General features: G+C 34.4%; 3 protein-coding genes across 3 annotated transcripts; 1 reads left to right on the top strand and 2 right to left on the bottom strand.

Moving 5' to 3' along the window:
• Positions 1-265: 265 nt before the first annotated feature.
• LOC6640021 lies at positions 266-22,463 on the top strand. Its single transcript, XM_002063013.3, has 6 exons — positions 266-487; positions 19,373-19,805; positions 19,860-21,047; positions 21,109-21,255; positions 21,315-21,400; positions 21,462-22,463. The coding sequence occupies exons 1-6, from the start codon at positions 462-464 to the stop codon at positions 22,084-22,086; spliced, it is 2,505 nt and encodes an 834-aa protein (XP_002063049.2). The 5' UTR covers positions 266-461; the 3' UTR covers positions 22,087-22,463.
• Positions 13,888-16,627, bottom strand: LOC6640019 (lysozyme). The gene is made up of 4 exons (XM_002063011.4): positions 16,429-16,627; positions 14,488-14,667; positions 14,267-14,419; positions 13,888-14,203 (listed from the first exon to the last, which is right to left on the bottom strand). Exons 2-4 carry the CDS (start codon positions 14,627-14,629, stop codon positions 14,013-14,015), a joined length of 486 nt encoding a protein of 161 aa, XP_002063047.1. The 5' UTR covers positions 14,630-14,667; positions 16,429-16,627; the 3' UTR covers positions 13,888-14,012.
• Positions 17,795-18,528, bottom strand: LOC6640020 (lysozyme). The gene is made up of 4 exons (XM_002063012.4): positions 18,263-18,528; positions 18,110-18,198; positions 17,989-18,052; positions 17,795-17,928 (listed from the first exon to the last, which is right to left on the bottom strand). Exons 1-4 carry the CDS (start codon positions 18,420-18,422, stop codon positions 17,795-17,797), a joined length of 447 nt encoding a protein of 148 aa, XP_002063048.3. The 5' UTR covers positions 18,423-18,528.
• Positions 22,464-24,190: the final 1,727 nt, after the last annotated feature.

Below are 24,190 nucleotides of genomic sequence, written 5' to 3'. Positions count from 1 at the left end.
GAAATGAAGAAAACAACATCGAAAATGTTGAACTGCGTTGGCCATGCTTCGACTGCCCACACAGTACACACAATGAGTGCAGAGGCGTAGACGGCATCATCTCCCTCCACCCCTTCTCTACTCTGCCGTCTCGTCACCCTAACTATAGTTTAACCAAAAACCATTCACAGTCAGACTCTGACTCAGGGCCTCTCCGTTTCAGACCTGTATTTGTGAATGAATGAATGAAAACATTGCTACACAGGGAGTGAGAGAGTGAGCGAGAGAGGGAGAGGCACACACGAGCGAGAGAGATGATTAGTTTTGTCTGGGGCTTACCTGGGTAGGCGCATAGGTTGAGATCAGTTGAGTTTTTGTCGTTGTCGGTTTCGGTTCGTTGTGGTTGAAGTGCAGCTGCTTCTGTTCATGCTACTTGCAGCTCAAAAATAAAAAAATACACAAAAATTTTATAGCAAATCGAAATGCAAATTTTAACGATATCTCTCAGGTAAATGCCGTCGGCAAAGTTTTCCACATTTACCTGGTCAAAATACCAACGAAGGCAACCAACCGCGTTGCACACAAAAGGCCTAAGGAGCCACTACTATTGAGCTCCTGCCCAAGAAACCAAGTGAATTGTTGCCCTTGCATCCGTTTCCGGTTCTTTCATTTTCCATGAATGAAATTTTAATTTTCATCGTCTCCCTTACCTGTGTGTAAGCGTGTATCTCGGTGTGTTTGTGTGTGTGTGTGTTTGCATTTGTGTATTTTGTGTGAGTGTCCGTAAAGATCTTTATCGCATTTTTTAAACAAACATAAAGCAAAAGAAAGCAAGAAGAAGGAAAAACCCTTGTTACCCCCGGTGTCACACACACAAGTCCCATCGATGCCATCGTAGCCAAAGTCAGTCTGAGTTCTATGAGTTGGGAAACAATTTGGTAACAGAATATTTGTTTCACTCGCTGTTTAAGTTTCGCACGCTGATAAAAAAATTAAGGCGCAGCATAATATTGGACTTCATTTTTCGTTTTCGTCAATACCAAAAGCAACCGCTAAAATGTGGCCCAAACTATTTGATCTTTATCTTTAAATAAGTTAATTGCTATTTGATACCTTTCTAAAGTGAAAAAAAGAAGAAAAAATTAAATTTCAATGTATATAATCCAATCCAATCATTAGGCCTATGAATGGTTTTAGTAGCCAGCTAAATATTATCTAACTCTAATAATAATGGATTATATTGTTAGACTAATATCTGATCTCACCCTTTTTTTGAATGGCACTTCCGTTTTTCCTTTGTTGTTGTGGAAAAATTTTTCCAACCTACGCACTTTTTGTCAGAAAGAAAAAGAAAGATGAATTGAGGAAAGGCCATGGAAAGAGTCGCGGCACCAAAGGGAGGAGTGGGAGTGGCTAACCCACACACCGAGTCGAAGTTAAGCTGAGTTGTTCAGTTTACGCGCAATTAGCGCTTTGTCGTTTTGTTTTTCTCTCTTTCTTTTCTTTTCTTCTCCTCTTTTTTTATTATTTTCTACTTTGTGTTGTCTTTTGGTTTTCTAATTTCATATTTAAGACATTTTCACAGCAGGTACCACAGGTAAATGTGTGTGCGTATCTGTTTGCTTTAATACCCTGTAGAAGGTGCAAGAAGATGAAAGTAGTGGAATATCTATAGAGCTAAACCATATATCGATTTTAAGATCTTTAAGGGATCTTTGCTTGGAATTATTGAAGAGCTTATGTATATGTAATCTAAAGTAAAGTTTTTGAATAAACATTCAATCAATGTTTAAAACGGAACATCGAGCTCAGTAGAAATGTCTTCGCCAAATTATATAAACATAACAAAAAAAAACAAACAAAATTGAGTAATGAAGAAAAATTTGTCAAGTTTGCTTAAAACCTAACAAAAAAACGCATCCACACGATTTGATAAACATTTAAGATTATAACAAAGGCACAATGTTAAGTGGCCAAGGCAAAGCATGAAGTATAAACAATTTCCAAACCCGTAAAGGCTCAATAAAAATTTCTTCAAAAACCATTGTTGCCTCCTAGATTCTAAGATTTTATATATATATAGATATGTATGTGTACACTCAGCATTTATTCGGGTACATAGTTCATAATATGAATTCAATAAATGAAGATCGGGTTCCGTATTCAATCAAATTCCTTTTTTATATAACATGTGGTTTATAGAAATCTATAACCTATAATATTAGAGTATCTTTAGGTCGGTCATCTGCATTAAAAGTTAAGCATACATTTATTGTTGTTATTTTCATTTCATTTTCAAACGCCTACAACAAATATAATTAATGTTTATATAAGAAATTTTGTGTGTTGTTGTTGTTGTTGTTATTGTGGTTCACTACTTTACATGCGGCTCATTAAGCGCCTTGCTTTTGTTTTGTTTTTGTTTTTTTTTCTCTTTGCTTTTTCTTTTTTGTTCTTCTTTTGCTTCTGCTTATTCTTCCACTGAGTGACTGAGGCAAGTTCGTTGCTTAAGTCTTTTGTTTTTGTACTGTGGGCGTCAGGAAGCAGAAAGGAGTGCGACAGGGAAAGGTAGCTTAAACGAAGTATGTACATATGTGTGTGTGTGTGTGTGCTACTTACTTGTTGCTGCTGGTGCTGCCTCTAAGGCTGGTTAGTTGCTCCACAACAAGTTGCCAAATTTGGCCAAGAGAGGCCTCAAAGTGTGTCGTCAACACTCCACAACAGAAGATTAGCCCTCTTCTATAAGCCATCCTACTCCCCCTCCCCCACCACAACCATCTAACCTGTAGTGGTTTTTTACTTTGATTTTGATTCGTTACGATTTGATTTGATTATATTGCATTTGTCTACATATATTGTGTGGATCCATTCACTTAGCACTTTTCTGCCTTTACTCCTCCACAGTCAACAATTTTTTCTTGACTTACCAGTTGAGAGTGTGTTGTCTTCTCTTTTTCTCTTTCTCTCTCTCTTTCTATCTCTCTGGGTGCCTTGAGATACTGGCATTTGCATTTGTTGTGTGGGTTTTTTGGAGATCTTGCTTTTGCTTTTAGTGTGGGCCATGTACATATGAGAAGTTGTCTGTATCAGTGAGTGTGTGTGTGTGTATCTGTGTGTGTGGTATGTCATTTGATGTTGTCGCACAATATGCTTAATTTAGTTCATTTCTAAATCTATTTCCTAGCTGCATTTTTTTTTCTTTTTCAAAACCAAATAAATTCTACCCACACAAAACTTATATTGGGACTTTCTTTCTTTCTTTCTTTTCTCTCCCGCTCAATAATGTTTGTTAAATTTAATATTTTGACTGTCTTTTGTTTAACGTTTTATTACCCATCAGAGTCAGTGTGTGTTGTGTGTGTATGGGAGTGTGCTTGCGTGAGTTCGCTTTCAAAATGTCGCAATTAACTGACGATTTAGCATTATGCATTATGCGTTGGCGTTTTTGAATTTGACGTCGTCGTCGTCGTCGTTGTCGGTTCGCCATCGTTAACGTGGGATGTGAACTTGGCAACTTGGGTCTTTTTGTTTAAGGTTTTTATACCTACATACATACATCTAGACTTATATTTGCAATCGACCAAGGAACCAAAACATCTCTGGAAGGGGGCAACAAAAGGGCGTAAGCCAATTCTAGGAATCTCTTGTTTTAAATAGACTTAAAGAAATGATATGAATGGATTACCCATCGAAATATTGAGTTTTTTATTTATAAATGATGTGTGGCAACTTGTAAATGTTTGCTTATTTAGGAGTCTTATCATTTCATGCACCAAAAATGCTTTTCTTAAGGCGTTTGTAAGGCGTTTTCTAATGTTTTTCTAACATCTGTTACCTACACTAATGAGCAAAACTGTAATACCAGTTTACAATCTTCAGTTAGGTAGTTCATAACTCTTTTCAGAGTTAAACTACAATGATGATGATGGTTCCTTTTACATTTGATTTTGTAACCATTTCACTTTCTTGTCCAAAAGTTTGAAGTCATTTCTTTAACCAGAAAACAAATGATAAGCCAAATTGCAAGAAAAACCAAATGCGAAACTGCAAAATTTAGCACTCTCTTAGTTTTTACACAACTATTTTTTCTTTTTAAAAGAGTATCAAAAGTTAAAATAATTTTTTTGTTATAAAATCTGCAATTCGATATATGTTACTCTTGAGATTATCATACAAAAGTCCAATGGATTGGCCAACCATATGTCCTTTGGCTGTGTCTTAACATTATGAAGCCAAAGGATTACATTTTGAAAAAAATTTCAGTTGGATTTATTTCTTCTAAGATAACATCCACTTTCTGCTTCTATTATATACATACATAGGTCTATATATAAATGTTGGTCCAAATATGTTTTGAAAAAATTGATTTTTCGAGTCCTGAACTTTATGTTTAAAAAAAATTTTCACTTTAACACTTTTCATTGGAAAACAAACTTAATACTTATTCCTTTTTCGAGTCCTAGACTTTATGTTCACTTTAACACTTTTCATTCGAGGACAAACTTTATACTTGTTCCTTAAGTTTGTTTTCGAATGAAAAGTGATAAAATGAAACATTGTAAGATTTTTTGTGCAATTTCAATTTGACTTGAATGAATTTCATATGCCCATGGATATATCATAATGAAATTATCAAATTTTTGATGTCCATTCACAAAGCTTTCCAAAATATTCAACCAATATTGAAAACATTTGTAAGCCGCCCCTGTTTCAGTTTCAAACTCTGTTTCTGCGACCTTCTCCCCCTTCCTTTGACCAGCTGCGCTTAGTTTGTCACAACTAAAATCTGAAAAAAACTTGTTTTCTTTTTAAATTATTTATTTATTAAAAAAAAAATTAGTATTATACTATACATTTTTCTGTTATACTATTTTTTTCGTGTGGGCCGACAAAACAAACGGAAATGTGTGGGTGGTTTCTTTTTTTTTTTTGTTTTTTGCTTTTTTTTGTCGTTTCTTTTTAGTGTTGTTGTTGGTGTTGTTGTTAGGCAAATTACTTTTTAATTGAACATACACGTGGGTAGAAGGCTCCTACAAGCAAGCAACCATTTTTTGGGGGGACTTAAGATATTGGTACTTGAAACAATTTAAGACAAAAAAGCCACAAAAGCAACAACAACAAAAACAATAACCAATAAGTAACAGTGACAACAAAAGTTGACAAGTGGCCAAAACCATAAAAATGGTCACAAGTGGTGTTTTTATTGTTATTCACTTGTACGACTTTTATATACCTATTATGTAAGGTATGGGCATACCATTTGATTTTGTAAACATTTTACTCTCTTGTACCAAAGTTTGAAGTAATTTTTTCAACTAGAAAGGAAATGGTAAGCCAAATTGCAAGAAAAACCAAATGCAAAACTGAAACAATATCTTTTTGAACAGAATTTGTTCTTCAGTGAAAATATATTTAAGGCAACCCAATATGTTTGAAAAACGAATTGTCTTATGATTATGATAATACTATGATGTACTTTAATGTTTCTGATCAAATTTGAAACTTATTTTACTTCACTTTAATTATAAATGGCTCATTGATCAGGGGAAAATGTTAGCATGGCCAGGATTGAATCAGACTTGAATCTTTGTTTTGAAGTCACATGTTTCAACATAAACGACGAGTTTCATACCCGTCTCTTTTTAAACATTATAATTATTATTATTGCGTTTCTTTTTCAAATCGTATTTTAATCAATTATTAAAGTAATCATAATCATCAGCTGGTAATCTAAAGAAAAGTCTCAAAAATTATGAATATTTACTGTCATTTCGGTGTCCAGACTTGTGTCCATAGCTCGAGTATTTATCATGTTTATATTTGATTTGGTAATTATTCCATTGTTAGTAAGTGAACTAAACACTAAGAGTTTTGCAGAATCGGGCAAAGCTAAAGAAACCAGCACTTTAGGTTATACTTAATCTCCAATTTTACAAAGCATCTAAAAATGTGGCCTAAGAAAGTCGAATAAGGATTATTTTGTCAGATGGAATATAATAAATTGGTATTAGATAGATGGAGAGGAAGAAGAACTTAAAAAGCATCAAGTCAAAGTGACTAAGACGTATGTGAAGGCGATTTGATAATTTGGGACTACTTCACTTTCTGGAATGACGAAATCCATTGATTAAACCATATAAAATAATGATCGATAAGGATGATCTTTTTATTTTAGAGATCCATTTGTCGTGCTGTGTGGCTAAATGCGCAAATTCCAAACAGACACTAAAATATTAACCACAATACGAACAAAAGCAAACATTTAATCAAAGAGTAAAAAATTGTGAGATTGATATCAAGACACCATATGCCTCTAATGGAAAAAACATCGCATGAATTTTTACAGAAATTGGTAAATAGAATGCTTAGTTGCAATGCTAGTGTAATGAAAGCTAAGGAACTTAAGTCAATATCTAACGAATTTTCCGCTGTCTAAAGTGTCTAAGTGGCCCAGTCAATTAGGCAACTAAACAACGAAGTTCAATTTTCAATCACAGGATCAAGTTTTAATCCTCTCAGTGTATGGATGTAGTTTTCGTCCAAGCCGAAGGCTATACCTTCTATTCCTTGTTAACAATAGTTAGGTTGATAGTTTATTACAACTATATTCTATACTGGAAATACTAATATTATTCTAACGAATTTAATTCTAATTAAAAATCAAATGGTTTCATTTTTTACATTATTTCGAACACTTTACAACCATTTGCAAAACATATATCCACTTGTGCTCACCACTGTAAATACAGAATTTTAAACAGATTCTGATATTGTTTTTTCTTTGCTGATATGCTGCAGCGATTCCCTATCTTAACCCCAAAGTAAGAAAAGGTTATACAAAATCCCATTAAAAAAATGTGCCTTTTTTTCTTTCCCTTCTTCTTTTCATTCTGCTTCTCTTCTCTTCTTTCTTTTTTGGGGGTATTTGGGTAAACAAACCATTTCATGAATGACTTTAAGCCATGAAAATCTCTCATTTTATGTGGCAGAAAGCACAAGAAAGGATGAACTCAAAAGTCGGTTTCAGCTTAGGTATAAAATTGACTGCATTTAATTTAAATTAAATTGGATTCTCTGCTTTCTGCTTCTTCTTTTTCTGCTGTTGTTGTTGTTGTTGTTGCTGTTGTATGCATTTTTCCAATGTATATGCCATTTGCATATGAATATGGCCCAAGGGGCAACAGATTTTTGGTTGAACAACTAAAAGCAATTTAACTTAAAATTTATGAGTGTCTCGTTGGTTCAGTTTGCTGCTGCTTTTTGAGATTATTCTCTTCTTTTTTTTTTTTTTAATCTCTAAAATCATTTTCTTTTATTTTACTATTTACTTGAGATGACTATCAAGGACATAATGCGGCAAATACAAATATCCGTTTCCGTCTTAATTTTTTGAAATGTAAAACATTATTGTATGGCGGGAGAGCAAATTTCAGCTTAGTCATTCTCTCAGCAGGAAAAGGACGTGGCCGGACAATTAAAATAAAAATTCCTCTTTCTCTCTCTCTCTTAACCATTTCCTGTCGTCCCTTTTGTGTGTGTCCCTTTGTGTGTGTGTTTTTTTCCACGGCTTTGTGTGTGTCCTCGCCTCCTTCTGTTTCACCTCTTCATTCGTATTCCATTTGACATGCTAAATACTCTCGGTCTCAGTCTCAGCCTCATGCAGCATTTGTTGTTGTTGTTGGTGTTGCTGATGTTGCTGCTGCTTGCAACGGCTACTTCAATTTCGAAAGCAGCTGGCTTCGGTTTTACTCTTTTCATGTACATATATTTATTTCATGTTCGTTTTCCTCTCACGTCTCTTTTTCATTGCGGTTGCAACTTTTTCATGACATTTGAACCTTTTTCAACTGACTTTTTGGCCAAAAACTTTTACTAGATTTTCCACACACACACACTAACACACACACATGTGCGAGCACTATATGCACTATTCATTTCGTTCAGCTTTCCAAGCAGGTGGATGATGGCTTAAGGCAAAAAAATAAAACACCAAAAATTTTCTCAATTTTTGTGCCATTGCAAAATTTACAAAAAAAATGTGAACCAACAATAAATTTTGCAATAGGACTTTCTGAACAGTTGGTGCAACAAATTGCATTACATGTGACAATATAAAATTGGGTCTAAAGTAAATTGTTTCAGTTTAAGTCATGAGAGACTTTAACAAGTAAATTAAACCAAAAAATTAAAGTTAAAGTTTTTAGGGTTTTTCAGTGCATATATTAGAACTTGTGTATATGAAAATCGTTCAAAATCTAGCAAATTTACAGATTCCCAATGAGTAAATGTATTTTTAGAAATTGATTAAGAACAATTCAAGAACAACTTTGATTAAAACTGCCTTTTATTCGTGCTAGATTTTGTCCAATTTGTCCAATTTTAAAAAGTTTTATCTCCCATTAATCTCAATTCATCATATTTCGAAATGGATTCAAACATTTCCATATTTAAATATAGAAACTCATTACAACTTTTTTGTCATTTGGATGCAGTTTTTCTACTGTTGTCTACTTATTTGAGAGTACTGATTCCGAATCTACAATTAGTTTTATCTTATTACCTCTACTTTTTTGAGACATAGGTGCCATCTTGAATTTTATTGTGTAAATAAATAACATGAAAGGCGAATTAGACCAATCATAGGATGTACTGCTGAAACATATGCTTAAAACTTCAAATGTCAATTTTTTTCTTTAAATATTTCAACTTTGCTGCCATTTTACAGCTCTAATTAGTATTGACGACCTAATTTAGTATTTCTGAATAAGAAAATATTGATGATTATCCGTTAAAATAAATTATATGTTGAGTAAATATTTATATTAAAGAGCTATGTAATTTATTTTTACTACATAAAAAATTATTATTTGTCAAGAGAGATATTTTAGGTAAATATTGGATAAAAAATGAGTAAACTATAAACCATTTTATTAGTTGTGATTCATTTATTAATTAATTCATATATTCAGAAAATTTAAAAATAAAATGTAGATTTCATGATGAAGATTGAAGAAATAAAGACTTAAACTTTTGAAATACTCTTAATTCTTCTAAAAATTAAGGTTTATTTGGATATTTTGAAGTTCCTTTTAATTTTTGTTATCCTGGAAAAGATAAATATAATTGAAAAATATAAAAATAATAAAAAAAAAATATGTAATAATAATAAATAATTACATTTAATATACAATTCAGTAAAACAGCATTTAAAAGAAATTTAAAAATGATCTAAAATTTGGCAAAGTTACTCATTCGCAGTGTAAAGAACTTATGTGAATTTTGTCGAATTTTGTAGATTAAATTTTTGTTAAATTTGATGTATTTTGATAAATTAATGAACAATGAATCAATTTTCAAGTGATCAAGTAATCTTTTTCAGCTTTCAAAAAGCGCAAAGTAAATTAATGGTTTTTAAATAATTCTTAAATATTTTATAATATTTTGTGATCTTAGGTTTTAGTTTTAAGTTGTCATTGTCTGTTTAATGTTTAACCAAATCTAATTAATTAACATTATGCTCCTAAAAATTAGGAACTAAAAAACTAAAGATAATTATAATGTATATAGTAAATTTAAACCAAGCTTTAATGTAATTACTTTTTAACAAATATTTTATCTTTTTGTGATAAAAAGAGCATTCACAAAACATCTAAGATTAAACTGAAATAAAATTTTACAAATTTTACTTGTTATTTTTGTGGCCAATTTCTTGTTTGCCCAAAAAAGGCAGGCTAAATACGTGAAAAAAACGCGTTTTAATTGTTTCAGTGGTGGCTGGCTTAGGTATTTTTTGTTTGGCCATTTCGGGTGGATTGTGTGTGTCTGTGTGTTTGTGTGTGTGTGTGTGTGTGTGTGTGTTGGTTGTATGTGATTGGCAATTTAGCATTAAATTATGGTTAAAATGGGATTTCTGGTTTTTTTTTTCGGGTCTACTGGTAAGCGGCTCACAAAAACTTATCAATTGTTACAAGCAGGAATTTGTCTATTCCAAAATCCTACTTAATGGAATGTCTGTTGTTCCAGGATCAGCCAAGCCAAAGGCACACACACACAGTTTGAGTTGGCATACATCGCCCATTATCTTGTGTATCTGTATCTTTTCATCTTTCAACTGCAACCCAAAGACTGTGCCTCTTTTCGAGGCACCTACGTTGCAACACAAGACGCAACCAACACACATTTTTCTTTTGAATACGTTGGACTTGCCTTGATTTCAGTCAGGTTTTTGTCTGGGTCCTACTCTTTTACCATTGGCATATCTTCAGTTTAGTTTCAGTTTCTGTTTTTGTTCAATGTTGTAAGAGTATTAGCACTTCGTTTTGCATTTTAAAATTCATCCTTTGTCTTCCATGTGGGAAGTTATGAATAACTCATAATCCTAAATCCCCATTCCAATCAAGTTCAACTGGCGTCACAAGTCTTTCTGTTTGATGGTTGGCGTCTTTGACTTGTTATGGATTGATTAGCAAGTTTATGCTAAAAGATTTGGACTCCAACTTCACTAGGATCAAAGGTGTAGCCATGAGAGGGGTCGATCCATATTAAAAAAAACTTTTGATTTTTCTCAAAAGTCAATCTCATAAAAAAGCTTGACTGTAAATAAAATTCGATGGCAAAATAACTAATAAAAGTAATAAAAGAGATATTATGAAATATTTCTTGTATTTTAACATTCTATATCGTTTGATAAATAACACAGAGCAAGCAAATCGTACTTCTTATTGCGGCAAGGACTACATACGTATCCCTTTTTAGGATAACTTAGGGTCGTTGGGGTAGAATAAAATTGACGGCGCTAGAATCAATAGCTATTGAGAGAAAAAATAAACAAAATAACTGAAAAAGCGATTCAGGCACATTGTAAATTAATTCTAACTCCATCAATTTAATTCGAATTGGTAAGATTTTCCCAGTTTTACTAACTAAGAAAAACACAGAAACTATAAAAAATAACAAAAACATAAAAAGTTCATCAGTTTTTGAAGAATATCGTTTTGAATTTGTTGAAATATTCACATAAATACATGTTATTTACATTCGGTTGCGATTTTTTGGTCATAAAACATCAGAAAACTTATGTAAATAATTTTAAAATCATAATCTGGTATCTGAAGTATGTAATGAAAACATTTTAGATATAATCTGATTTTGGAAAAAAGATATATGGACTTCACGGCTTCACTTCACGGTACCTGAATAAATGAGGTTTTTTGAAGATCTTAGACACTAGAGTCTATCCAAAAAAACAAAGTTCATAATCGGAATCATCGAATTATTCGAAAAAGGTATATCAGGTCCTTGCCGAAAAATGGCTGTTGACATGTGTAATGCTTTACCATTCATAAATGGCTAATTTATCTTGGGCCATAGATTGTTATCCAATATTTCAAACATTTTAAGTTAAAACAAGCATTTTTGAAAGAATTTTCAAACTTTATATACTCTAAGTTTAAAATTTTAGCAAAATTATAGTTTTCCTCGTCTAATCTTTAAATAATTTTTACTAAATTAAGAGCATCTTCGTATGTCTAAAAAGTGACGCCCATGATAGAATCAAAAATTGATGACTCATTTGAGCCACTCATCACTGCGATGAACCATCATCAGGACAGGCTGGATCAAGAATATTTTAAAGTGAATGGTGGATTATAATTAGTTGCCACAGAAACCAAAAAACCAAAAATAAAAAAAAAACCTGAACAAGGAGCGGAAATCAAAAGGCACTCAAACGTTTCGAACATCAATTGTTCGTGTAGTTGTTGCTATTGTTGTTTGTTGTTGTGGTTGTTGGGCAGTTAGCGTGAAGAGAAGTGAGTTGCATTTTAAATTTGCCTTTTACTCATTGTGTGTGTGTGAGTGTGTGATTTATTTTGACCACGTCCATATGCAAAACGCATTCTAATGGAACCAGAACCGCGACACGACACAACACACGATTTAACTACGACTTGAAGTCGGAACGGAACGAAACGGAACGGATCCGGGGCGGGAATCTGCCTTTCCATTTTCATTTCCACTTCCATTTTTCCTCTCTCTCTGTGTGTGTGTGTTACGCTCTGATTTTTGATTCCATTTTCCACCTGTTACCCCAAACGCATAGCCATGGCCAATGTCTGTTATTATTGTTAATCTTATTGTTGTTTATACGCTTCCCTGATTTGGTTGCCCTGCCGTGTAGAACCACAAAGGTAACAACAACAACAACAACAACTACAACAAACACCAAAAGCGGAAATGCCGCATGCCCTCTACAAGCTTTTGTCTTCTCTTGAACGGAAATGCAAATGATATTACATGATGTGTGTACACACAATATACATATATGGTGTGCCTGTGTGTGTGTAGCTTGATATCGTTCTAAGCACACATTATCGTTGCAATTGTCAAAGTAAAACCATACACACATACATATACATATGCAATAAGAGTAAGTTACAACCAGGTGAAGGCAGAAGATGTCAATGAAACTTCACAAAAGAACAAGAAGGCCTAACTATGGGCGTCGTCTAGGGAATACTTTTCAACAGGAGCGGAATTAGGATCACTAGTGGTGTTGATCAACTCTTTTTAATTAAAGGTGGTGACATTTTCGAATTCAGAAATGAATTTAACGTAGAGTTTGACTTCAATTGCTTATCTATGCTTAAAAGCTTAAGTGTTTAATCTAGTAATTTTCTATTTGGCCAAAACGTTTTGTGGCACAAAAGTCTCAAAAAAACATGCCAAACTTTCCATTTAATAACAAATTCTACCTGAATTATAGATTACACTGGTCATGAAAGTGTTTTAGGTTCATTAAGTGCTGATCACGAACCTCTACTTAGTATTTGTCCATTCCGTCAGGGCTTCGAAGAAAAAGTGTTGAAAATATGCAAAGTTTAAAAATTCAACATTATTATTTTAACCCATTAATAATTGGGTATATCTGGTTAGACTACGACCTATTTGAAATTTAAATCAAACCTTGCAATTTAGACGGCTTGAGGTCAATCTTTCGAAATAAGATTATTTCAAAGATAGCACAAAAAGGTGAGAAGGTTGTCTGTTTAGCTATTTCAAGAACCACCAAGGTAAAATAAAAAAAACCCTTTAAAAAAAACAAAGTGGTACTTCTTTGCTAAATTGCATAATAAAATGTGTAAAATTTGAACTCAAAAGTATGATATAAAGAGTCGAACAATGTTTTTGTTTTTTTAATGTTAACAAATTATTGGAATCTCTTGCATCTAACAACTTGTTCATTATTAGTAACAGTTGCAAACAAGAGCTATGTATTAATCTTAAACAGAATATTCTAAAATCTGTTAAAAATCTTCAAAAAATATTCTTAAACTTTCTATAGTTTACTTTTGGGTGCCTATGTTTTAACCCCAGATTCCCTGATTTTACAAAATCTGGATCTAATGGTCAAAAACCAAGTTCACTGTACCCAAATAAGTTATTAGCATCTCTCGGCATGTGTAATAATGTGTGTAAGTTGATTACCTACTTTGGTCATAATCTCATTAGAAGCAAGAAATGATTTTTTCACCTATCCTTTCCAATGGAACCTATATGATATAGCCATCCAATCTTGATAGAATTTGGCATAGTAATTAATAACTAACTAAATGTAATTTATATCAATTTTTATAACAAACGCTTGGAATATAACGAAGTTATTGATAAATGACAACATTTTTAAACGATAGTTTCTTTGGGGGCTATAGTTTCCCGATTTTCATGAATGAAATAAAATGAAAAGCCAAAGCCCTTCTTACCTTAAGAGTCATAAAAAACAGCCAAATTGTTCAGTTAATAACAAATTCTAGCCCCCTAGTTTATCTTAAACCAGCCCTGGTTCTTAAAACTCGCCCACTTGTAAGAAAAGGAGAAACAGAATACGAAAGAAAAAACTCAATTTCTGTGTGGGCTTGTATATATGTATGTATATTACATTATAAATTCATCATCTTCCCCTTAGTTTTCCTTCAAAAAATGCAAAAAAAAATAAGTAAGTACGTTGGGTCTCCTTTTTGTTTCTGTGCCCTCTGTTAACCAGTCAGAAAATTCCTTGCCGAACGTATGGGCGAAAGGCTTCTCAAATTGCAACTGATACGCAAATTGGGTAAATTCTGTGGATTGCGACAGAAACGATCCCAGCCTTTCCAGTATTTGAAACCCTCCTGTTCCTGTATCATGCGGGCACAGGCAACATCATCGCCAATATCATCGTTGGAAAAGTCTGCAAAGCAAAAACCTGTTTAAGCACTTTTGTTATTTCACTTTTGGTTTTTTGCCGACTCACCCTCGCATCTCTTATTGCAGCGTCCCCCCTTGCGTCCCTCGGCACAATAGTCTTTACTATTGATTTGAAATAAACCATAATTTTTGCTATTATTCTCCTTTGTTGTTATCTTTGAGGTATCCAAAGCGCTCTCATGCTCAACCAGGCAAATCCCTGCAAGCAACAAATGATGATTAATCACAACAAAAGGGAAATCTAAATAATAAAATTATACTACTTACAATTTGATAAGAATGTCTTGTCAAAATTATATTTCTCTACTAGATCACGTGTTAGTTCACATCTCAAATATTTCTTTGATTGCACTTTGCTTATGAGAAGACAATTTACAATCAACGACAATATCAGCAGGTAGTGCTTCATCTTTTTGTTTTTATTTTTCTTTTTGGGGAATGCTTTTGCTGTTTGGCAAATAGACAAATATAATGTTATTTCTATTATATACAGATTAGAATATTTATATTTTAAATTTCGTGGAATTAGCTGGCTGATAAGTGCAGTGTCTGTGTCTGATTTATAATCAAGTAAATGGGCCCATTTGAATACCTCCTCATTTCAAATGCACACCTTTTCGACCTTACCTCACACGGAATTGTTGTTTATTTAGCAGCTCTTTTCATTCTGCTAAAGATCAATGAATTATATTTCAAATTGATCATTGTTTAAATTGCCACTAAATTTCTAAGAACGCACAAATTTTATGAGGCAAAAACTTAGACATATTTTGCTTATCTTAGTTATGACGCCTTAATTGCAGAGTCCAAGTCAATAGAAATTGCGAAATAAATTTGCCTAGATATTACATAACTTTTAAATGTCGTGGAAAGGTATAGTTCCTATACTATATAGGATTTTAGAGAAAACGATTGTCGAAAAGTCTTAAAGTTGCCCAAAGATAACGAATAAGTTTAACATATTCACAGGAAATTCGCTTAGAAAAGTTATAAAAATCTATATATATCAGAGCTCTGTGGGCTAATTTCGGTCATGCCGAAGTTTATATACCCTTGCAAGTTTCTGTTGCCACATTTTATACAAAAAATCATAAATAGAGCATATAGCACGCCATTTTATCTTAATATTATATGACTGTACATAAAATATAAAATAGTTATTAAATTTTGACCAAACATTTTAGATTATTTTGCTTGTAAATTAATAGAAGAAGGCAGGCAAATCAAGGCATAAGAAGACAGAAAAGTTTTTATAACGATAATTGTATTATCGACCGACCGTTCCCTTAGAAACTATATCTTATAACCTTCAGATCTTGATCAAATTAGACATATTCATTAATAAGTCAATAAAATTGACATGTATTAGTTTTTATAAAAATTGCTTGGGAAAAACCCCGGTTATTAAAAGACACTGTTGTTGATTGATCGTTTCCATGAGAGCTATTCGATATAGTCATCTGATCTTGATAATTTGCGGCACAATTATTAATAAGTAAATTAAATTCATTCATATTCATTTTTTAAAGATATTTACATATAACGATGAATCGTTCCATTGGAGGCTACGTTATTTAGTCGTCTATATCTATATCTTAATGAAATTTGGCACAGTCATTAATAGGTGTACTAAACAGACAAATACTTATTTTTATAGCAAATAGCTGTGAGCTATAAGATATAGTGGCCTGATACTTCTGAATTCGTCGCGCTTATCTCCAGACACAATACATTATATGGTCAAAGAGGATTCCTTCCAGTCCACAGTTCTGACTAAATCTCTCTTTAATATTACATAGTTAACTAATCATAATTTGGTTAATACCTACCATAAAATATTACCATGTACTTAGGTATAAAATATTATATACTTAGAACCTCTTCAAAACTTCTTTACTGTGTATCTTAATGTGATTAACACCCTTCTCATTATATAAAATTTTAATTTTATTTTGTTTACTATGCCTTCCGTGTCCAACCAAATATTTCCAGAAAATATTTCTCCAAGAATAATTTACCTCAAGGTTATAAACAAAAGAGAATAAACAATAAGCAGCCAAGAGAGTTAATGATGCTGTTGTTGTTCTTTTGTCTTCTCTATTTGGGAATTACTTTCGAATACTTATGTACAAGTAACTAATATCTAACTGACAGCCAGGCTAATTCCTCGGGAACTGTGCAAAGATATAAATCTTTTCCGGCACTCACTTTTACCTGAACTTCAATTAACGCGGCAGATTAACAAAACACAAAATAACACACAATAACAAAACTCAAGCAAACTAGTTTCGATCTTCTTTACTTTAGAATGGAATTATCTATATATGTGTATATATATATATAATATATATGTTTTGCTGGCAGATCGGAGAGCTACCGCCAACATGCGGCGCTGTTGACCCGAACTCGAGTACTAAATCGCAAAGTATTCAGAAAAAGGTTTCTCGGCTGATTAATGAAGGGGGGGCGGCTCTCTCGTGGCAAACTCGTGTACTTGTATTCTCTTTGAAAAAAGAAAAAAACACACGCAAATGATGTTGTTGATATTAGTTGATAAGCTATGTATGACATGTAGAAATTTAACGCTTCACTGGCAACTATAAAAAAAATGAAGTAAGTAAGTCGACTCGGCGACTTTGGTATACCATGCACCAGTAAACCAAATATATTTCAAATTTATAATAATAAATGCATTCACGTATTTTTCAAAAATTCTGTTCACATGCTTTTTACAAGCATATCTCAGTATCTCGCTCACTCAAGCATACGAGCACACTAGCGCCGCCACCAGCCAACGGCCATCTCCGGAAAATCTTTTATATGTATATCATGGCTATTTTTTGTCCGATTTGAATCAAATTTGGTATGTTTATGGATATTAAGATCGAATTTAAGTGTGCCATAATTCATTGCACAACGTAAAAAATTACTGGAGATAGTCGTATTTTATTCAAATTACGAAGGAAAAAAGGGGCGTGGCGAAATCTTTACACGTAATGAATACGCGAATTTACTAAGCAAATATACATACCAAATTTGGTGTCTCTAGCTAAAATAGTCTTTAAGAAAAACACTCTTTTTTTCTTAAATTGCAGGGAGGAAAGGGGCGTGGCAAAAATTTGAAATAAACTTGTTCAACTTACATACTACACGAGGGTATATACCCAATTCGGTGGCTGTAGCTTTCATAGTCTCCGAGATCTGCTTGTTGAAACGGACGGACAGAAGGACAGACGTATGGACAGACGGACATGGGTACATCGACTCGGCTGTTGATGCTGATCAAAAATATATATACTTTATAAGGTCGGAAAATCTTACTTCTGCCTGTTACATACATTTTGGCGACTTGAATATACCACTTCACCCTATGTGAGCATGGTATAATAAACCAGCTGTTGATCAAAAGAGAGAGAAAAGAGTTTAGATGGAATAGTTATTAAGGGGGGTTTCTTTTTTTTGTTGTTGGATGGGGCGAATTCTCTCCTGTTTTTAAGAAATTTAATTGCAAAAATGTATTTTATAGTTAGTTAATTATAATTTAGTTTAGTTCATATTGAAAATTTTATGAAAGTCAACAACGCGACACATCGGGCAATGTGCGACCACGACATTTGCTCATCCAGCCGGGCCAAGCCTGAAAGCCATGTCGATTGAAGATTTGCATGGCACAACGTGAATCATCTGATATTTCATCATTTAGGAACTCTGCAAAATAAAAATCCATTATAATTAATGATTAATTCGTAATCATGGAAGTGAACTTGCCTTCACATTTGATATTACAAATGCCACCACGACGTCCCTTACGACACCAGTTTTTGCTGTTGATCTTGGAATAGATATATAAATTGATAAATATAGATGACCAAGTGTAACACTGACCTACCTGAAATAAACCATAGCTAACACTTTGATTGGGTAATTGCATGGATTTAGAAGTGCTGCGACCGCTTTCCGATTCAACCAGACAGACCCCTAAGAAAATCGAAAAGGATATTCTAATTTTTGAGAGATTTTATATATGTATAAGTGCACTCACAATTGGATAGATAACTTCGTGGAAAATCGTGTCGTAATAGCTCTTTGGCCAATTGGCAACGTGTCAGCAATTTGGCCTCTATTAATGTATGCCTTTGATTGATTATGATTAGATTTAGCATCAGGATAATGAAAGCATAATTTTTGATTTGTTTAGCCATAGTTCTTTAGGGCGGGAGGACCACTTTATATTCTCTTTATCTCACTCTCTCTCTCTCTCGGTTACACTTTACTAGAGCTTCCTTCCTCCACGACAACTAACTGGATCAGAGACTTTGTCGTGAATATATTTACTATCAAACTGGCTGCGTAGCTTCCGAAATCTGGGTTTTTAAAGCCTCGGATGTCACGCAATTTTCAATCAAGCAATTCTCCCACACACAATGCAACATACTCACCAACACTAACTAAGTTAATTAAGATCTCTTTGTAGCATATGTACTACTTTGAGACTACAGACTATCTATCATTATGATGATCATAAGTAGCTCATTTCATTTCAATCAATCTCATACTTTGCTTAGATTTTATATATTCTTAATCGATCTATGGCTTAGTGGGGTCAGTTAGTAGTTCAATTTGAACTGACCTGACCTGCTGACACACTCTGTTTTTTTTTTTCATTTTTGACATTTATGATAATAATAGATCAAGTCATTTATTTTGATTCTTATCTCTTGATGTCTTGATTGCGTTAAGCTTTAAATTGGCAAATTGTCTTTGAATGAAATGCAACTGCATCTGCACCTACTCGACAACAGCTTGACCTAAAAAAAAAACAAACGTACAAATGAAATAGAAAGTTAGGCATAGTCGAATGTTTGAATACCCTTCAAGAGAGGGGGTTTAATAACTTGAAAAACAAATGTCAAGCCAAACCTTTTCAAATGCAAATTGCAAACAATTTGAAGATAAAACTTGTGACTCGTGTTGTGGGAAAAACAAACTTAAAGATAAGATAACTTGGGCCAGGAAACACCTCCAAAAAAATGATAAAGAATTGAACCAAGCAACTCTTTAGTAAGAGGTATTAGATAACAAAAGGCATTTGTTGTTCTTTAATTTTGCAGCAACAACAACTAATTTCCATGAAAAACTTTTCCATTTACAGCCTCCGCTTCTGGCTATGCCTCTGCTTAGTGCTCTGTTTTGGTCAACAACAACAGGCAAAGGCCAATGAACTAAAGGATTTGCTAGAGGATCCAACTTCCACTAGCACCAGCACCACATTTAGCACCTCCAGCACACCAACCACACCCACAGCCTATGTGGTATCAGCAGCAGCTGTTTCCCCTTCAGCCTCGTTGGTTCCAGCTCCAGCTTCGAAAAGTAAAACCAAATTGTCCACAGTCAAGTATTTCAATAAGAGTTCAACCAAAAAACGAAAAGCCGAAGAGGTCTCATCGCTGCCTCTGCCCGTGGATGATGGTTTGTTGGAATGGAAATGTCCTAATATCACAGGATCAAGGAATACCGAGATGCTGGAATGTGGTTGCGATTTGCCACACACTTTGAGATGCAACATCGATCTGCATGGTCTTTTGGTAAGTAGTTGAAATTTTGATGGCCCGAATTGCTTTATAATTTGTTGCTTTTAGCTCTTGGCCGAACGTCTGCGGAGTTCACCTTATTCCATTTCCCTGCTGGATTGCTCTTTGCGTAATGTTACCTTCTTGAGTGATGCCAAAATCTTTGATGGCATCTCATTGCATGGTCTGGTCATATCATCGGGTGAAATCAAGCGGGTACATAAATCCGCTTTTCTTGGGATTAAAGGACCTTTGCAGGCTTTGGGTTTACCTGGCAATGCCTTGCTGAGTGTTCCCTGGAATGCCTTATCCTCTTTGTCGGCCTTGGAACGTCTGGATTTGGCTAACAATAAGATTAAGGCTCTGGGCACAGCTGACTTTGTGGGTCTGGGCAATCTTATTTATCTGGAGTTGAGCAACAATCAAATTTCTAGCATTTCGCAAAGAACTTTTAGTAATCTAAGGCAATTGAGTGTCCTGAAATTGGGTGGCAATCGTCTCGGTGACTACGCCCAGAGTCTAAAGTCGCTCAGTCAATGCTTGAATCTCAGGGAATTGGATCTAACGGCAAATAATTTGAATGGTCCTTTGAGTGAGCAAACGCTGCCGGGTTTGAGGATTCTGGAGACCCTCAATCTGAACAGGAATATGATCAAAAGCATTCAAAACAAAGCTCTGGCTAATTTCTCCCGCCTTGTCAGTCTCTCACTGCGTCACAATCAAATCGATGTCCTGCAGGATCATGCCTTCTATGGTCTGGGTTCGCTGGATAGTTTGGATCTGAGTTACAATGGCATTGTGGCCATCTCGAGTGCCTCTTTGCAGCATCTCTCCAGACTGACTGTCTTGGATTTGACACACAATTTCTTACGAGCTCTCACATCCGATTTAATAGCTCCTTTGCCATCTTTGCGTGAACTGCGCCTGGCCGGCAATGATATATCCATTGTGGCCCACAATGCTATGGATGGAGCCAAGGAGTTGCAGAGCCTTCTAATGCAGGAAAATCCTTTATCCTGCGACTGTAGTATACGTCCATTTGCCGAATGGTTGCAGGTCACCAAATTGCGTTCCAGTTTATCGGCATCCTGTGTGACGCCACCTCGCCTGGAGGGAGCTCCTCTGCTGCAGGTTCCCGTGGAGACACTTAGCTGTGACATGGATAATGTGGAAAAGGACAATGCCAATATAATGCAACATTTGGAGACTCTGGCTAAACCGAATCAATCTTCAAATGTCAGAGATCTATCCGAAGAGGTATGCACTTAAAATAAGAAAAGGATTTGGAAATTCTTATTTAATTTCGTTATCATTATAGATCATACTCCATGAATTGCATTACTCAGCGGACTATGGCTTAATTTTGACTTGGTTATTGAATCTCAGTAAAAAGGATTACATGTGTGATGCCATTTTTGTTTACAAGGAAGAGAATATCAATGAAATACTCATAGACAATTCACCGGTAAGTAAAAAGAACCGATTTGGGTTAAGAATATCATTAATATTTGCCATTTCTTGTAGATTCATTGCGAAAGCAAAGTGGTAAACGGTCAGAATACTGTAAGTGTCATAGTGCCAGATAGTTCATCCCTGGATATAGGCGAAAGGTGAGCATTATTAATTGGTTATCAAGGTCTTCAACTAATAGTATTTATATATTTTTCGTAGCTATCGTTTCTGTTTGGTTATGGTGCAAGAGCAGAATCCCAAGGCCGATCTGAATATTGGTTGCTCAAACATAACGCAACTACAATTGAGTAGTCCAGGATCGATTCCTCTGCCACGTCAGTATCAACGTCAACGATCACCCACCTATTATACCACACAGAATGAACTTCCGACGGGTGATGATTATGTGGAAAGGAATCAACGGCAATATACACATCCTCGCGGCCAGCAGCACCAACAACAACAGCCACAACAATCCTCCCAACTTCTGCATAACTATAATGTTATAGATTCGTTGAACAAAAGTTTTCTACCTGGCTTGGGCTTGGGTATATTGGTTACCTCTGTCGTTGTGCTAATATGGGGAGCCACACGCATACGTCAAAATAATAGCTCAGGAAGAGGTGGTGGCTCAGGAGGTGGCGGTGGCTCAGGGGGTGGGCACATGACAAATGTTAGCCTTGGCAGTCATAGTTGTAGCAGTGCCAGCTCCAACAACAACAATAACAACAGTCGTCCTGGCACACCCACAGCCACAACTTGCTACGCCTCTTCACCAGGCCATTTGGCCGATGCGGAAAATGGAACACGCTATCTAAAATTGCAGGCCACAACAAGTCTCTGATGGGCTCTCTCCACTTCACTCAAATGATCTCTTGTGATAGTACACTCAATTGTGTACCAATTTATATATATACATGCATATGATATATAGTTAAGATCGCATAGTATATATACAATTTTTTGCACTAATCCTAATAGAAGTTGGCCCCCTCCCCCCAAAATGTAACCCAAAATTGTGCCATAAACTAACTAACCGAAGGACCCAAACCCTCCCAAAAACTTTTTGTTAAACCCTTAGCCTATTCCTAAGTGAACTTTTAGTAATAAGAAATTGTAAGTCATCACCTTTTCCTCCCTCCTTTCCATCCTCAGAACCAACCGAACCTAGACCTAAGGCTTTTTAAATAATTTATTAACCAATTTCAACGCACATACAAAAAAAAAAAAACATTGATGAAAGTAAAATAAAAGTCAATTGCAAAACCATTTGTTCAGAGGTCAGCTGTTTAGTTTATTTTTAGGGTTAACAAATAATCATACATAATGTTAAGTGAACTATTAACCTTATACGTGGCTAGGCTAACTGGAATCGCCTAACGATATGTGACGTCACAAATGTCAATTTACCAGGAAATGAGCTCATGTTCATTGCTCCTTTTCCACCCAAAATGCATATGTATATGTTATTTGATTAAATTTTTTTTGTACCTTTTCTCGCTTATCAAATCGAGAAATTATTTATCGACTCCATCCACGTGCATTTTAAATGATGATTATAAAGAAATCAAAGTTGGCAAACATCGAAAAAACAAGGAAAATATATGTATAGACGGGGGAGAACACAGAGCCGTAATAATCACTTTACTCTGACCACTTTGCATTAAGGGTATTCAAGATATAGAAATTTATGCATATTAAATGGAATATTAACGAGGGTTTTGTATATATAAATATAATTCTGACTAGATATATATATATCTTTTCAAAGTCTTTGATTAATCATGTATCGTCAACATTCTAATTAGATTCCAATGACCGAAAAATCAAATTCGAATTGAATCAAAATGAATAAGTGAGTTTAGTTATGTCATAAAATGATGAATGAATGAATATTAATATGACTCAAATGTATTGTCCAAATCTCTTAAACTTATAAAATCAAAGGCAATCTGAATAAATGATTTGAAATCTATTAGAGCAATCGAATCAATTTGAGTTGAATACAAATGAAAAAGTAATCACTCTACAATAAAATGAATAAGTATAAAGTTCCTTCTCCGAAATTGCGCTTGGAAAAAAATTGTGCAAAATATAGAGACACAGTGGTCATCCGTAAGCATCACACTATAATAACGAAATTCATGTTTACAATAAGCATATAAATTATAGGCAATTTTTTTTTGATAAACAATAAGGGCACTTGAATGATCCTTATGGTTTTCCATGATATTGGGATGATCCGAGGAAGGAGCCCCAATTTTTTTCCTAGTGCTATTTCTCCAAGAGGTAATAGCTGGGGAGCCTCTTCTTTGACTGGGTGTTTGAAGCTACAGTTTCTATCATCACGAATGAAGAGTGCAGTTTACATCCAGATGCTGGAAAGCAATCTCATCCCATTTTAGAATGAAAATTAAAGTAGAGAATGGTTGTTCCAACAAGATAATGCCGCAATCCATGTTATCCGGGGGACGAAGTCATCGTTTTGTTCGAAGGAAATCCCAGCTATGAACGGGCCAGCAAGATCCGCAGATCTCAATCCGATTGAGAATCTCTGGAGCATCTTAGTATGTTAGATTTACAGGAAAAATCTGCAATTTAACACAGTACAAGAACTGAAAGATGAGATAGAGGCGGCTTGGATGATCTTTAAAACATTATTAAGCAATATAATAAACAAAGTAAACAGCTTATAGTTTTTAAATCTCCACATGAGTCACTTAGAAAACATTACTAAGCAATATAATAAACAAAGTAAACAGCTTATAGTTTTAAGATATCCGCCTAAGTCCAGGAGGACCCTTTTCAGGATCTGAGTGTAACATTTAGTGAAAGTCCTTCCATTCCTTTGGGCTAATATTTATTGATACGACATCTCATATTTGTAGGTTTTCTGATTTTAAATCGTTTTTGAACGGGCTTAAGAATCTAAAGATTATTACTAAAAG

The sequence above is a fragment of the Drosophila willistoni genome (assembly GCF_018902025.1).
Source record: "Drosophila willistoni isolate 14030-0811.24 chromosome 2L unlocalized genomic scaffold, UCI_dwil_1.1 Seg196, whole genome shotgun sequence".
Lineage (NCBI taxonomy): Eukaryota > Metazoa > Arthropoda > Insecta > Diptera > Drosophilidae > Drosophila > Drosophila willistoni.
Note: the sequence above shows the minus strand (reverse complement) of the source record. Positions and strands in the feature narration are given on the sequence as shown.